The following is a 15,064-nucleotide window of genomic DNA, read 5'->3' as shown; positions in this document are numbered from 1 at the left end:
ATTGGAAAGGAAGGATTTCATGGCCTAGTGGAACACAACAGACAACCCAGAAATAAATCCATGCATTTACAGCCAGCTCATTTTGCACCGAGGTACCAAAAACATACCTTGCGGAAACAGATGGTGTCTTCAATAAGTGGTGCTGGGAAAATGAGATATATGTATGTGTGAAGAATAAAACTAGACCCCTGGCTCGGCGAGGTGGCTCACGCCTGTAATCCCAGCACTTTGGGAGGCCGAGACAGGTGAATCACGAGGTCAGAAGATGGAGACCATCCTGGCTAACATGGTGAAACCCCATCTCTACCAAAAATACAAAAAGAAATTAGCCGGGCATGGTGGCGGGCGCCTGTAGTCCCAGCTACTGGGGAGGCTGAGGCAGGAGAATGGCGTGAACCTGGGAGGCGGAGCTTGCAGTGAGCCGAGATCGCGCCACTGCACTCCAGCCTGGGGGACAGAGCGAGACTCCGTCTCAAAAAAAAAAACAAACAAAAAAAAAACAAAAGAAACTAGAACCCTATGCTTCACCATATATAAAAATCAAATCAAAATTAATTAAAAACTTGTATGTAAGAAACTACAGTCTGAGCACAGTGACTCACACCTGTAATCCCAGCCCAGGCCAAGGCGGGAGGATTGCCCGTGCTCAGGCGTTTGAGACCAGCCTGGCCAACATGGTGAAACCCTGTCTCTACTAAAAACACAAAAATTAGGCAGGCGTGGTAGCGCACACCTGTAATCCCAGCTACTAGGGAGGGAGGCGGGAGAATTGTTGAACCCAGCGGGTGGAGGTTGCAGTGAGCTGAGATTGCGCCACTGCACTCCAGCCTGGGTGACAGAGTGAGACTCTGTCTCAAAAAAAAAAAAAAGAAAAGAAAAGAAAAGAAACTATGAAACTACTAGAAGAAAACATTGGGGAAATGCTTTATAACACTTGTCTAGGCAAAGATTTCTTGAGTAAGACTTCAAAAACACAGACAACCAAAGCAAACATTGATAAACAGGATTGCATCAAGCTAAAAAGCTTCTGCACAGAAAAAAAAAATTTTTAATTAAAATTAAAAATAAAGTAGACCAGGCACGGTACCTCATACCTGTAATCCCAGCACTTTGGGAGGCCAAGGCGGGCAGATCACTTGAGGTCAGGAGTTCTAGACCAGCCTGGCCAACATAGTGAAACCCTGTCTCTACCAAAATACAAATAATTAGCTGGGGATGGTGGTGGGTGCCTGTAATCCCCAGCTACTAGGGACGCTGAGGCAGGACAATTGCTTGAACCCGGGAGGTGAAGGTTGCAGTGAGCCGAGACTGCGCCACTGCACTCCAGCCTGGGCCACAGAGACTCCCGTCTAAAATAAATATACAAACAAAGTGAAGAGACAACCCACAGAATGGGAGAAAATTTTTGCAAACTATCCATCAAAGGATTAATACCCAGAATATATAAGAACTCAAAAATCCCAAATAATCCCATTAAAAAATGGGCAAAAGCCTCGGCGCGCCGGGGCAGCAGGTCCATGCCTCGCCTGGGGCCCACGCCCGCTGCCCCGAGCGTGGCGCCCAGCCCGGACAGCATGGACTCCGCCTTGCGCGGTGCAGCCGCGGCCTGGACCCTCAGGACTCTGCGCGCTCGTGCCTCTCGTCCAACTTGTGACCCTCGCCAACCGCCCTGCGGGGCCCAGGCTGGCCGGGGTGGGGCGTCATCCAGGCCAAAGCCCTGTCATTGCGCTGCCCCGGCTGCCAGCCCCTCAAGAAGCTATAGACGAGACTTAGCCGTAGTCGGACTGACTACCCTGGCTGGGGAGCAGCCCCCTCCGAGCCCCCGGCCGTACCCCCTCATCGCCCTGCGCCCACCCCCATCGCCCCTGCCCCCGGTGGCGGCCTCGCATGCGAGAGGTCTCCCTTCACCTCAGTGCCTCAGTTTCCCAAGCTGTAAAATGGGGAAAGGGCGACCCAGTGGCGGACAGGAGCCGGCCGTGGAGCCCCGCCCGCCCCCTGCCCTCTAGGTAGCCCGCTGTCTGATGAGGATTGTTATTCTAAGTGCAATACTTGGCCCGCCGGCTTCCCGCTGCCCCCACCGCGCTCACGCAATAACCTGCCCAGGCACCGTCCACGCGCATCCCACGGTGACCTCCCGGAGCAGCACCCCGGCTCCCTCGAGCACCTGCGCCGAAGGGCTGGTCATCCTGGCTGCGCAGGGCGCGGGGACGAGGCTGCAAAGGCTGAGGTCCCGCCGCCGTGATTAATGTACTGACCAACCGAGGCAGCAGTGCCCCCATCACGGCCCCCACGCCCCACTAACCCCCACACCCCCACTCCACGCAATAAACGACAGCATTGGCAAAAAAAAAAAAAAAAAAAAAAAAGGCAAAAGATCTCAATGCCTATTTTCCAACAGAAGACATACAAATAGCCAACAGGTATATGCAAACTTGTTTAACATCACTAATCATCACAGAAATGCACATCAAAACCACAATAAAATTTCATCTAACCTCAATTGAAATGGCGACTATCAAAAAGTCAGAAAACAACAAATGCTGACAAGGACGCAGAGAAACAGGGGCACTCAAACACTCTTGCTGGGAATGTTTTTTGTTTGTTTGTTTGTTTTTTTGAGACAGAGTCTCTCTCTGTAGCCCAGGCTGGAGTTCAATGGCGCGGATCTCGGCTCACTGCAACCTCCGCCTCCTGGGTTCAAGTGATTCTCCTGCCTCAGCCTCCCAAGTAGCTGGGACTACAGGCATTTGCCACCATGCCCAGCTATTTTTTGTGTTTTTAGTAGAGATGGGGTTTCACCATTTTGTCCAGGATGTTTTTGATCTCTTGACCTCGTTATCCTCCCGCCTCAGCCTCCCAAAGAGCTGGGATTACCGGTGTGAGCCACCGCGCCCGGCCGGTGGGAATGTAAAATTGTTTATCCACTATGGAAAACTGCATGGAGGGTCCTCAATAAGCTAAAAATAGAACTACCATATGATTCAACAATCACACTGCTGGGTATGTGCCCACAAGAAAGAAACTCAGTATATGAAAGACACATCTGCACTCCTATGTTTATTGCAGCACTATTCAAAACAGCCAAAATACAAAATCAACCTAAGTATCCATCAACAGATGAATGGACAAAGAAAATGTGGTACATATACACAAAAAGAAAGGATTTGTGAATATACTAAAAGCCATTGAATTGTATGCCTTAAATGGGGAAGTTGCATGCTACGTGAATTCTATTTCAATAAAGTTGTTTTTAAAAAACGTAAGGGGTCAGACACAATGGCTCATGCCTGTAATCACAGCACTTTTGAGAGGCCAAGGCGGGTGGATTACGAGGTCAGGAGTTCGAGACCAGCCTGGCCAAGATGGTGAAGCCCCGTCTCTACTAAAAATGCAAAAATTAGTCAAGCATGGTGATGAGCACCTGTAATCCCAGCTACTCAGGAGGCAGGAGGCTAAAGCAGAAGAATCGCTTGAACCCAGGAGGTGGGGTTGCAGCGGGCTGAGATTATGCCACTGCACTCTAGCCTGGGCAACAAGAGCAAGAATCCGTCTAAAACAAACAAACAAACAAAAGACAAAAAAGAATAGCTCAACATTTGACAAACAGGGACACTTGGCTGCCACACACTTACACAAACTGATACACAATGCATACAACAGCCACTGACTCATGAGCCTCTCTCTTCTGTGTCAGGCACCAGCCAGAGATCCAAAATGGGGTGACCCCTGGGCTCAAGCAATCCTCTAGCCTTCGCCTTTCAAAGTGCTGGGATTACAGGCATGAGTCACCATTGCCTTTGTGAACTTTGTAAATATGCAAGCACATACAACATGAAGACACACACACACATATTCAAACACACACATACATGAACATAAACACACTCACAAGCACACATTCACATATAAGCACATTCACGCGTATACATGCCTGTGACTACCAAGACACACAAGCACGCACATGCATGCACACACATACGTACACACAGATGCACAGGAATACATACACAGACGCCTGCACTTGCTCATTTCTCCAACCTAGCTCCTCTTTGGGCAAGGAAATACCAACACGGGACTCCTCAGAACATACACTGGGACATGCATTTCTTTTTTCTTCTTTTTTTTTTTTGAGACAGAGTCTCATTCTGTCACCCAGGATGGAGCACAGTGGTGCGATCTCTGCTCACTGCAACCTCCGCCTCCCAGGGTCAAGTGATTCTTCTGCCTCAGCCTCCCGACTAGCTGGGATTACAAGCATGCACCACCACGCCTGGCTAATTTTTGTATTTTTAGCAGAGATGGTATTTCACCATGTTGGCTGGGCTGGTCTCGAACTCCTGAACTCAACTGATCTGCCTGCCTCGGCTTCCTAAAATGCTGGGACTACAGGTGTGAGCCACCACGCCCGGCCTGGGACACAGGTTTCTAAAATCTTAGTTATCATCAACCTCCTCCTCCATACTGATGCCCACCAAGCCCTTTTGTCACCCACAAGGCGAGCCTCTGCGCCTCACAGAGGTTTATGCCAAACCCAACAGAACCACAGAGGTGAAAAGTGCTCCCACTGCAATCTGCCCATTACCAGCTGACTAGCCATGAATCAGCATTAAATAGGTGCTCCAAGGCCTCCCTGCCATACTCACAATAAAACCCAAACGGCTCATCTGGCTCATATGGGGACTCTCCCACCTCTCAGGCACCCACCATCTCTTAGCCTTCTCCTGCTGTGCTGGCTTTTCTTGCCGTTCTCTCCATGCCTCCCCACCCCAAGGCCCTTGCACTTGTTCCCCTCTGCCTGGAACACTCTTCCTCTACGTGTTTGCTCCGCCCACTACCTCACCCCTGTAGGTCTCTGCTCACATGCAGTTTTCTGGGCAGGCCTTCCCAGATCTCTCTTATCAAAAACTGCACATGAGCCTGGGCAACACAGCAAGATCCCATCCCTATTAAAAAAATAAAGAATAGGCCAGGTGCGGTGACTCACACCTGTAATCCCAGCACGTTGAGAGGCCAAGGCGAGAGGATCGTTTGAGCCCAGGGGTTTGAGACCAGCCTGGGCAACATAGTAAGACCCCATCTCCCCATCTTTAATTATTAATTAAGTAATTAAAAGTAAGCCAAGTTGGGGAGCAGGTGGAGGGAAAGCATCAGGAGGAATAGCTAATGGGTCCTGGGCTTGATTCCTAGATGATGGGTTGATCTGTGCAGCAAATCACCATGGCACACATCTACCTATGTAACAAACTTGCACGTCCTGTACATGTACACTGGAACTTAAAATAAAAGTTGAAGAAAGAAAAAAAATTAGCCAGGCATGGTGGTGCGTGCCTGCAATTCCAGTTACTCAGAAGGCTGAGGTAGGAGGATTGCTTGAGCACAGGAGGTCAAGGCTACAGTGAGCCAAGATCACACCACTGCACTCCAGCCTAGGCAACAGAGCAAAACCCTGTCTCAAAAAAAGAAGAAAGAAAAGAATTAAGGGAAATAAATAAAGTGTTCCCTTTTGTTCTACTAGCAGAAACGGTGGCCATCTCTACTCTCCTCACTGATGTTTCCATATTTACAGAATTTCTCTGAAACTGACAAAATAGACCAAGGGTCTCAAACTCAAATCCCTCAGGGGCCAGGCACTTGCCACAAGTGAGGAAAACATGCTAGTATAATACAGTAGGGAGTGGTGGGGGCTCCAGCAATTCCTCAGCTCTGCCCTGTAGGATTATAGGCCTAATCTGTCAGAACTTCACTTTTCCAGAACATCTGGACAGCTAGTATTCATAAAAAATACCTGATTTGTAATTATCTGCTCACATTTTCCAAAATCACCATGCCAAGTGAGAAACCTACAGGCCTGCAAGACAGAGCAGTTCATCAAGGACAAAGCAGATTCTCTCCTTCAGCTCCCCCAGTCACATCTAAGCCTCAGTTTTTCCATCTGTAAAGTAGGCGGGATGATATTCCCTGTATCGGGGTTGAGGGAGGCTGGAACGAGATCCTGGATGGATCTAAGAAATATTAGCTGGTACTATGTCACGCATCTCACTCACACACACACATGCACACACACTTGTCTGTGGTCACACTTACAGGGTCGTGGATGGTTTCCGAGAACAGGGGTGAGCGATCTGAGAAACAGGACAAGACGAGCTGAATGAGTAAGAGGGAAAAGCAGACATAGAAAGTGATGTCACGAAACAGGTCCACCCGGGCATCCTGCATGGTGGGGAAGGAAGGACGAAAAAGATCACATTCTGGGGCTGGGTGTGGTGGCTCCCCTGTAATCCTAGCACGTTTGGAGGCCGAGACAGGCAGAACACCTGAGGTCAAGAGTTGGAGACCAGCCTGGTCAACATGGTGAAACCCCGTCTCTACTAAAAATTAAAAAATTAGCCAGGTGTGGTGGCAGGCGACTGTAATCCCAGCTACTCGGGAGGCTGAGACAGGAGAATCACTTGAACCCAGGAGCTGGAGGCTGCAGTGAGCCGATATCGCACCACTGCATTCCAGCCTGTGTGACAGAGTGAAACTCCATCTCAAAAAAAAAAAAAAAGATCGCATTCTGAGAGCAGGTGGCAGAAACCCAGAGGGCAGACGGCACCATGGAAGGTGCACCCACTCAGCCGCAGGGACATCGCAGGCTCCCCAGGGGCTCCCAGCTCCCCCAGGGACGTAATGGCAGAAAGCCGGCTCCATCACAGGTAGTCTCACTGCTCACCGCTGCCTGACGGGAGGAAGACAGGGCTTGGGAGTGAAACAGAGCTGTATCAAGGCCTGGCTCTCTCACACTGGCTGTGGGATCTTGTCAACTTATTTAACCTTTCTGTGCCTCAGTTTCCCCACCTATAAACCACCAGTGGTTCTTAACCAGGGGTGATTCTGCCTCCCAGGAAACATCTGGCAGTGTCTGGGGACATCTCATTTGTCATAACTTGGGAGTGTTATGGCACCCAGTCAGGGGAAGCCAGGGACGCCCCTAAATGTCTACAAAGCACAGGACAGCCCCTACAACAAAGGAGTCTCCAATCCAAAATGTCAATTAGTGCTGAGGCTGAGAAATTCTGTCCAAGTCACTGCAAGAGGTCAGGAGGATTATTCGTGACACATACACAGTCCCCTGCGAGGCACTTTGAAAACATGAACTCGATCAGCATCAGCTGCCATCACTCATGATCATATGTAGGCACTCAATAGTCAAAATGTTCAGCTTCTTTTCCTTCCTTTGCCTCACGCCAGTCCCTAATTAGCTCCAAGATGGCAGGAACAGCAGGTTATTCTAAAAGCACACACTCCAGGCCAGGCGCGGTGGCTCACGCCTGTAATCCCAACACTTTGGGAGGCCGAGGCGGGTGGATCACAAGGTCAAGTGATGTAGACCATCCTGGCCAACATGGTGAAACCCCGTCTCTACTAAAAATACAAAAATTAGATGGGCGTGGTGGCGTGTGCCTGTGGTCCCAGGTACTTGGGAGGCTGAGGCAGGAGAATCGCTTGAACACAGGAGGTAGAAGTTACAGTGAGCCTAGATCGCGCCACTGCACTCCAGCCTGGTGACACAGCGAGACTCCGTCTCAGTCACAGCAGCAAAAAAAATAAAAAAATAAAAAGTGCACACTCCTCAAAATTCCTAGGAGCAGCACACGGCAGCCAATGTAAACAACTTCTCCAGCGAGAGCAGCAACTGATGGGACAAGGGTAACGTGAGGACAAGCCTAGGGTCCCCCAGGGGAACAGTCACTCTGCAAACACCGTTCCCGGCTCAGCTCCATCCCAGCCTGGCAGCATTTGGAGCTGCCTGTCTTGCTGTTTCCTGCTGACGGGGCCAGCCTGGCATCGGCCCACAACTCCTGCCCTTGGAGGTCCCATGGGAGCCCCTTGGAGCAACACAGACAAATCAGGCCCTGGGGAAAGGAGGTGCTAGAAAAAAGGCTAGGGCTGACTTAATGAGGATTTGGGGGGGTAGGGAAGTCACCAAGGGAGAAGCTAGGTGCATGTGGTACCCATCCCCTGGTTCCCATGGCAACGCATGAGTTCTACACAAGCCAGAGGGACCCAGCATCTCTCCCCCCAGGGCCACTGAAGGAAGATGAGGAACGAGACCGCCACTTACCTCTTTTAAGGCAGTCATAATTTTGGATCTCAGGATGGCTAGCGCACACAGTAGGGCTACCAGCCAGAAAGTGAGCATGATCCCTGAAGACTGAACTCCCTTCCTCCTCTCCAGCTGAATTAAAAAGGTAGCAAGCAGCTGAGGAGAGAAGCACATGACAGGAGTTGTTGGTTATTTTTTTCTTTTTTTCAGACAGAGTTTCACTCTTGTTACCCAGGCCGGAGTGCAGTGGGGCAATCTCAGCTCACTTGCAACCTCCGCCTCCCAGGTTCAAGTGATTCTCCTGCCTCAGCCTCCCAAGTAGCTGGGACTACAGGTGCCCACCACCACGCCTAGCTAATTTTTGTATTTTTAGTAAAGACAGGGTTTCACCATGTTGGCCAGGCTGGTCTCAAACTCCTGACCTCAGGTGATCCACTTGTCGGCCTCCCAAGGTGCTGGGATTACAGGTGTGAGCCACTGCTCCCAGCCACACTATTTCTTAATGGGCCACGTAATAAATATCTTGGACTTCATGGGCCATAGACTCCACATCAAAACTACTCAGCTTTGCCACTGCAGTGTGAAAGTGGCAAGAGGAAAGATGTAAATGAATGGACATGCCGCCTTCATGCCAATAAAACTTTATTTAAAAGAACAGGCAGAGTACCCGGAATGAAAAACAAAACCCACTTGCCCTGATGCTCAACGTTCCCGGGGTCAGCCTCTGCCCCATCGCCCCTGCTCTCCACCTCGGCCATCTCTGCTCCAGCCACACAGAACTCTCAAGTTTTCGCTGTGACCCCCAGGACTTTATATGTGCTTTTCTCCCTAGCTGGTCCTCTGCCCTCAGCCTCATCAGCTTTTTAACAACCTGCTCATTCTCAGGCTTCAGCTCCACCAACCCTCCCTCAGGGAAGCCTGGCTATCCCCCAGACCAAAGCAAGCTCCCCTACCTTCACCCTCACACAGTACTCTGCAGACGTTTAAACACTTTGTGCCTTTCTGAGGAATCATTTGTTTAATGTCTGTTTGCACAGCTGGACTATATGCTTGTGTCTCCAACGCTTGATACAGATTAGGGATAAAAAATTAAAAAAAAAAAAAAAATCAGCCGGGCGCAGTGGCTCATGCCTATAATCCCAGCACTTTGGGAGGCCAAGGCGGGCAGATCACTTGAGGTCAGGAGTTTGAGACCAGCCTGGCCAACATGGTGAAACCCTATCTCTACTAAAAATACAAAAATCAGCCAGGCGTGGTGGCGTGCGCCTTTAGTCACAGCTAGCTGGGAAGCTGAGGCAGGAGAATCACTTGAACCTGGGAGGCGGAGGCTACAGTGAGCTGAGATCGTGCCACTGCATTCCAGCCTGGGCGACAGAGTGAGACTCCATCTCAAAAAAAAAAAAAAAAAAAAAAAAAAAAAAAAATGTGCTGGCTGCATCCTGTCCCATATTCCCAGTGCCTGCATATTCTGGTTCCCTGGGATATAGTCAGAATGTTTCTGACGCATTCACAGCTGAGCTGGTCCTCCATTCTATCCCAGAGATCTCAGGTGGATAAGGAGAGGCTGAGGATCTCATAGGCCAGTTCACCTCTTGGCCAGCCCAGCTCAGAGTCCCCTGAGGGGTCAAAAGCCCCAAACCTCAGACTATCACCCCCGTTTCCCCCAGGGTGACAGAGGCATAAATGAACGATCCAAAGACCAGGAACGGCCGGGCACGGTGGCTCACGCCTGTAATACCAGCACTTTGGGAGGCCGAGGCACGTGGATCATCTGAGGTCAGGAGTTTGAAACCAGCCTGGCCAACATGGTGAAACCCTGTCTGTACTAAAAATACAAAAATTAGCCAGGTGTGGTGGCACGTGCCTGTAATCCCAGTTACTGGGGAGGCTGAGGCAGGAGAATCACTTGAACCCGGGAGGCAGAGGTTGCAGTGAGCCAAGATCGCGCCATTGCGCACCAGCCTGGGAAAAAAGAGCGAAACTCTGCCTCAAAGGAAAAAAAAAAAAAGACCAGGAACAAGGAAAGTTAAGGGAGGACGACCTACTCAAGTCAAAAACAGCTGACCACGTATGGTGGCTCATGCCTGTAATCCCACCACTTTAGGAGGCCAAGGCAGGGGGATCACTTGAGCCCGGAGTTTAAGACTAGCCAGGGCAACATGGAAAGACCCTGTCTCTATTATAGTGAAATTGAAAAAATAAAAATAAAAAAAATATCCACTCTAATACCCCACTGCCAGAACGCTGAGCCCAAGACCCAAATTCAGGAAAATGCAAAACCCTTTACTCTCTCATTCCCTCCATGCATTTATGGAATGCTTACTGCATGCCAGGCACAGTGCCAGGCTCTGAGGACACAAAGGTGAATCAAACCCAGCAGCAGAGCCAGGCGTGAAGTAGAGAGAGCCCCGCAGGTGCCAGGCTACACACTGGGGCCTAGACTGGAAGCTGGCCCTACCACTTACTGACCAGGTGACCTTGGGCCAGTCCTTCTCCTCTCTGTACCACAGTTTGCTTATCTTATTTACAATGTAAAAGGGTTAATAAATAAAGAGATTAGGACAGTTCCTGGCAGACAGTGGACAGCACATATGTGTGCTATATAGAATCATGGTCTGGGCCGGGCATGATGGCTCACACCTGTAATCCTAGCACTTTGGGAGGCCCAGGCAGGAGGATCACTTGAGACAAGGAGTTTGAGGCCAGCCTGGGCAACAAAGGGAGACCCTGTCTCTACAAAAATAACAAATTGGCCAGGGGTGGTGGCTCATGCCTGTAATCCCAGCACTTTGGGGGCCTAGGTGGGTGGATCACCTGAGGTCGAGAGTTCGAGACCAGCCTGGCCAACATGGTAAAATCTCATCTCTACTAAAAATACAAAATTAGATGGGCGTGGTGGCGCATGCCTGTCAGCCCAGCTTCTCGGGAGGCTGAGGCAGGAGAATAGCTTGAATCCGGGAGGTGGAGGTTGCCGCAACTCAAGATCACGCCATTACATTCCAGCCTGGGCAACAAGAGCGAAACTCCATCTCGGGGGGAAACATAAAAAAAATAAAAAATAAAAAATAAATTTAGATGGGCATGTTGGCGCATGTCTACACTCCCAGCTACTTGGGAGGCTGAGGCAGAAGGATCATTTGAGCCCAGGAGCTCAAGCATGCAGTGAGCTGTGATCTCACACCAGTGAAGTCCAGCCTGGGCAACAGAGTATGACTGACTCTAAAATTTAAAAAATGAAAAATTAATTTAGAAAAATAAAGATTCATGGTCCTTGGCAATCTGGCTCCGCGTTGTCTTTCCTGACCCCTCTGTCACATCCACTCTATCCCCCCAACCTTCACACTGTGTTCCTTCACCAAACACCTTGTCCTCCCTGCCTGCATATTCCCCTTAACCTTCCACCCCTCCCTGGACACACTGTTCACCCTGCTCAGAATGTCCTGCCTTAAACTTGTTCTCTCCTTTTTTTTCTTTTTTGAGATGAGGTTTCGCTCTGTCCCCCAGACTGGAGCAGAGTGGCGCGATCTCGGCTTACTGCAGCCTCCACTTCCTGGGTTCAAGCAATTCTCCTGCCTCAGCCTCTTGAGTAGCTAGGACTACAGGCGTCTGCCACCACGCCGGCTATTTTTTTTTATTTTTAGTAGAGACGGGGTTTTGCTATGTTGGCTACACTGGTCTCAAACTCCCGACCTCAAGTGATTCTCCCGCCTCGGCCTCCCAAAGTGCTGGGATTACAGGCATGAGCCACCGTGCCCAGCCTCCCTCCTCTTTTTACAATACTCAAGGGCTACACTCTCCGAGAACTCTCTGATCAGGGCTCAGAAGTTGCAGGTTGCAGGGGCTAAAAGCATGGTGTCTGGGGTCCCACCCCTGACTCAGCTGCACATTAGCAGTGTGACCTTGGGCAGGACACTTAACCTCTCTATGCCTTGTTTCCTCACCTGTAAGATGGGAACAAAGCAGTACCCATCTCACAGGGTTGTTGTGAAAATTCAATGAATTTCAAGACACGTGAAACACCAAGAATATAGCCAGGTACATACATAGTAAGTGCTCAATACATGTCAGCTGTAATTAATAAAGTCGTTTCCTTGTCTCTATCACTCACTAAGTTGTGTATCCCCCCTGGGACACAGCGGTTTCCTATTTAGCGTAGCAACCCACCCCCTATGCCAGATAGTGAAAATTCAAGGCCATTAGACCCCAGGTAGTTAGTATATAAGTGACAAAAGTAGCCAATACAAGAGCATAGTATGGCAAACACAACAAAAGGTGGCATCTGCCACTCAGATTCATTGGCAGGGAAGACGATAGGGCATGGTGGGGACTGTGGCAAACTGGACAACATACGCCCCATCCAAAGACTGCAGCTGGGGCTGGAAACAGTGGCTCATGTTTATAATGCCAGTGCTCTGGAAGGATCACTTGAGGCCAGGAGTTTAAGACCAGCCTAGACAACACAGTGAGATCCCATTTCTACAGAAAATTTTAAAATTAGCCAAAAATAAGCTGGGCGTGGTGACACACATCTGTAGTCCCAACTACTCAGAAGTCTGAGGTAGGAGGATTGCTTGAGGCCAGAAGTTTGAGGCTGCAGTGAACTATGATGGTACCACTGCACTCCAGCCTGGATGAAAGCGAAATCTCATCTCTTAAAAAAAAAAAAAAAAAAAAGGCTACATTTCTATCCCAGCTCCAGCTGATCACTGCCTTAAAAAACTATGATTCTAGTCTTACGAGCTACTACTTTTGGTCTCCACTGAGCCCAGCAGATGGCCCAGGGGTCACAGCCAGCTCCTACTTACCATGGTGATGCCCAAGAGAGTTGGGCTGACCAGAAACACTGGGGCCAGGAATATGCCCCGACTTCTTTCCCAGAAAGAGTAGAAGACGTCTGCCCAGCAGACGATCCACAGCAAAAATCCCAAGGCCTGGAAGAGAAGCACATACATCTCCTACAACAGACAGCCCTGGAACCTCCCCCAGGGCCTGCACAAACAGCTCAGCCCCAGGGATAGGGGAACCAGCCAGCCTTCAAATGATCAGCCACAGTCCTAGGACATGGAACATATCCTCTGGAATAAGGACAAGTCCTCGGTAGGGTGAGCTGGCATCCAGACCGGCACGTGATGGTCTATAACCAGCTTGCTACGCCCCACTACCTCCAACAGGACTGTTTGTCTGGTCACCATGCTCCTCGGTGCCTGAACGCTCAAGAGCTCAGCTCACAGCTCATCTCTAGCTGCAACTCCGGCACATTGCACAAGAAAGCCCTCCACGACAACAATTCATTCAGCCAGTATTTACTGAGGGCCCTCTATGGGTGGGATATGATTCAAGGTGCATCCATTCTCAAATGATTCAGAAAAAATAAATTATAGCATGCATATATATAGAGAGAGCAAAAGCTCGTGATAAAACAAATGTAACAAAAGATTAAAAAAATCAGTGAATACAGGCCGGATTCATGCCTGTAATACCAGCACTTTGGGTGGCCGAGGCATGAGGATCACTGGAAGTTAGGAGTTTGACAACAGCCTGGGCAACAAGGCGAGACCCTGTCTCTACAAAAAATTGTTTTAAATTAGCCAGGCATGGTGGTGTATGCCTGCAGTCCCAGCTACCAGCTACTCAAAAAGCTGAGGCAGGAGGATGGCTTGAGCCAGGAGTTCGAGGTTGCAGTATGCTGTGATCATACCATTGCACTCTAGCCTGGGCAAAACAGCAAGACCCTGTGTCAAAAAAAAAAAACAAACAAACCAACAAAAAAACAGGAAACAGTGACTATGAGTGATGGATAGAGAAAATCAGGCAGCAGTTCCTGGTATCATTATCGCAACTTTTTTTTTTTTTTTTTTGAGAAGGAGTCTCACTCTGTTGCATAGGCTAGAGTGCAGTGGCACGATCTGAGTTCGCTGCAACCTCTGCCTCCTAGGTTCAAGGGATCCTCCCACCTCAGCCTCCCAAGTAGCTAAAATTACAGGCACGTGCCACCACACCCAGCTCATTTTTGTATTTTCAGTAGAGACAGGGTTCACCATGTTGGTCAGGCTGGTCTCAAACTCCTGTGATCTGCCCGCCTTGGCCTCCCAAAGTGCTGGGATTAAAGGCGTGAGCCACCACACCTGGCCCATTATTGCAATTTTCCTGTAGCTTTAAATTATTTCAAAATAAAAGCCAACTTAGAAAAAAAAATTAGGGGCCAGCCGTGGTGGTTCACACCTGGAATCCCAGTACTTTGGGAGACCAAGGAAGGAGGACTGCTTGAGGCCAGGTGTTCAAGACCAGCCTGGGCAACACAACAAGACCCCCCTCTCTACAAAAAATAAATTAAAAATTAGCCAGAAAAAATCTATATACATATATTTAATTAAATAAAAAGGAGATCGCCTCAGTAAGAGGGGAAGAGCTGATAATCTCCCAGTAATGCCTTGAGAACAATCCTATCATTCCTGTTGCATAAACAGGGAAACTGAGGCTTGGGGAGGTTAAAAAAAATTGGCTCAAGGCCAAATACTAAGTGGCAGAGCCAAGATTTGTACCCACATTTGTCTCCAGAGCTCCAGTTTTCACCTCCCACATTATTCTTCTGCCTTCTAGAAGAAGGAACTTAGGGCCAACTAAGTAGAAGAAAAATGTCAGTTCTCACCAACCACCACTCCCCGTCCAGGTGCACCTCCCCACCCCCCACAACGAAACCCCCCCCCCCGTGACTTACAGCTTTGGTTTTGTTGAGAGGTGTCATCTGAATGTAGCCCCGGTCATGTCGGGAGAGATAGAGGAAGTAGAAGGGGAAACAGGCCCAGAGGTAAAAACAAGGCACCCACACGAGGACCGTGCTCTGAAAGCACTTGGTGAAGTCGGGGTTGCTGGTATACCACGTGACATTCCAGTCCTGCGAACACAAACACAGACGAAGGGGTCAGCAGGACACACCCCAGAGGACAGGAACTTGCCTGGAGCATGAAACCAGCTGTC

General features: G+C 49.5%; 1 protein-coding gene across 14 annotated transcripts in view; it reads right to left on the bottom strand.

Annotated features, from left to right (window-relative positions):
* The window catches only part of LOC129468204 (multidrug resistance-associated protein 1-like), a 36,069-nt gene that overhangs the window by 6,677 nt on the left and 14,328 nt on the right, over nt 1-15,064 (bottom strand). For 5 of the 14 annotated variants that reach the window (XR_010117204.1, XR_010117205.1, XM_063623803.1 and 2 more), the window contains exons 3-6: nt 14,805-14,981; nt 12,892-13,017; nt 8,105-8,242; nt 6,085-6,210 (exon numbers count right to left, since the gene is read on the bottom strand). Coding sequence is in view for 12 of the 14 variants with exons in the window: in XM_063623803.1 (XP_063479873.1) it covers nt 6,085-6,210; nt 8,105-8,242; nt 12,892-13,017; nt 14,805-14,981 (567 nt within the window). In the remaining 2 variants the exon portion in view is untranslated. The other 9 variants (XM_055253441.2, XM_063623801.1, XM_063623798.1 and 6 more) reach the window with 9 other exon arrangements.

The sequence above is a fragment of the Symphalangus syndactylus genome, chromosome 18 (genome assembly GCF_028878055.3).
Source record: "Symphalangus syndactylus isolate Jambi chromosome 18, NHGRI_mSymSyn1-v2.1_pri, whole genome shotgun sequence".
NCBI classification, from domain to species: Eukaryota; Metazoa; Chordata; class Mammalia; order Primates; family Hylobatidae; genus Symphalangus; species Symphalangus syndactylus.
The sequence above is the reverse complement of the archived record's forward strand: the minus strand, read 5'-3'. Positions and strand labels throughout refer to the sequence as shown.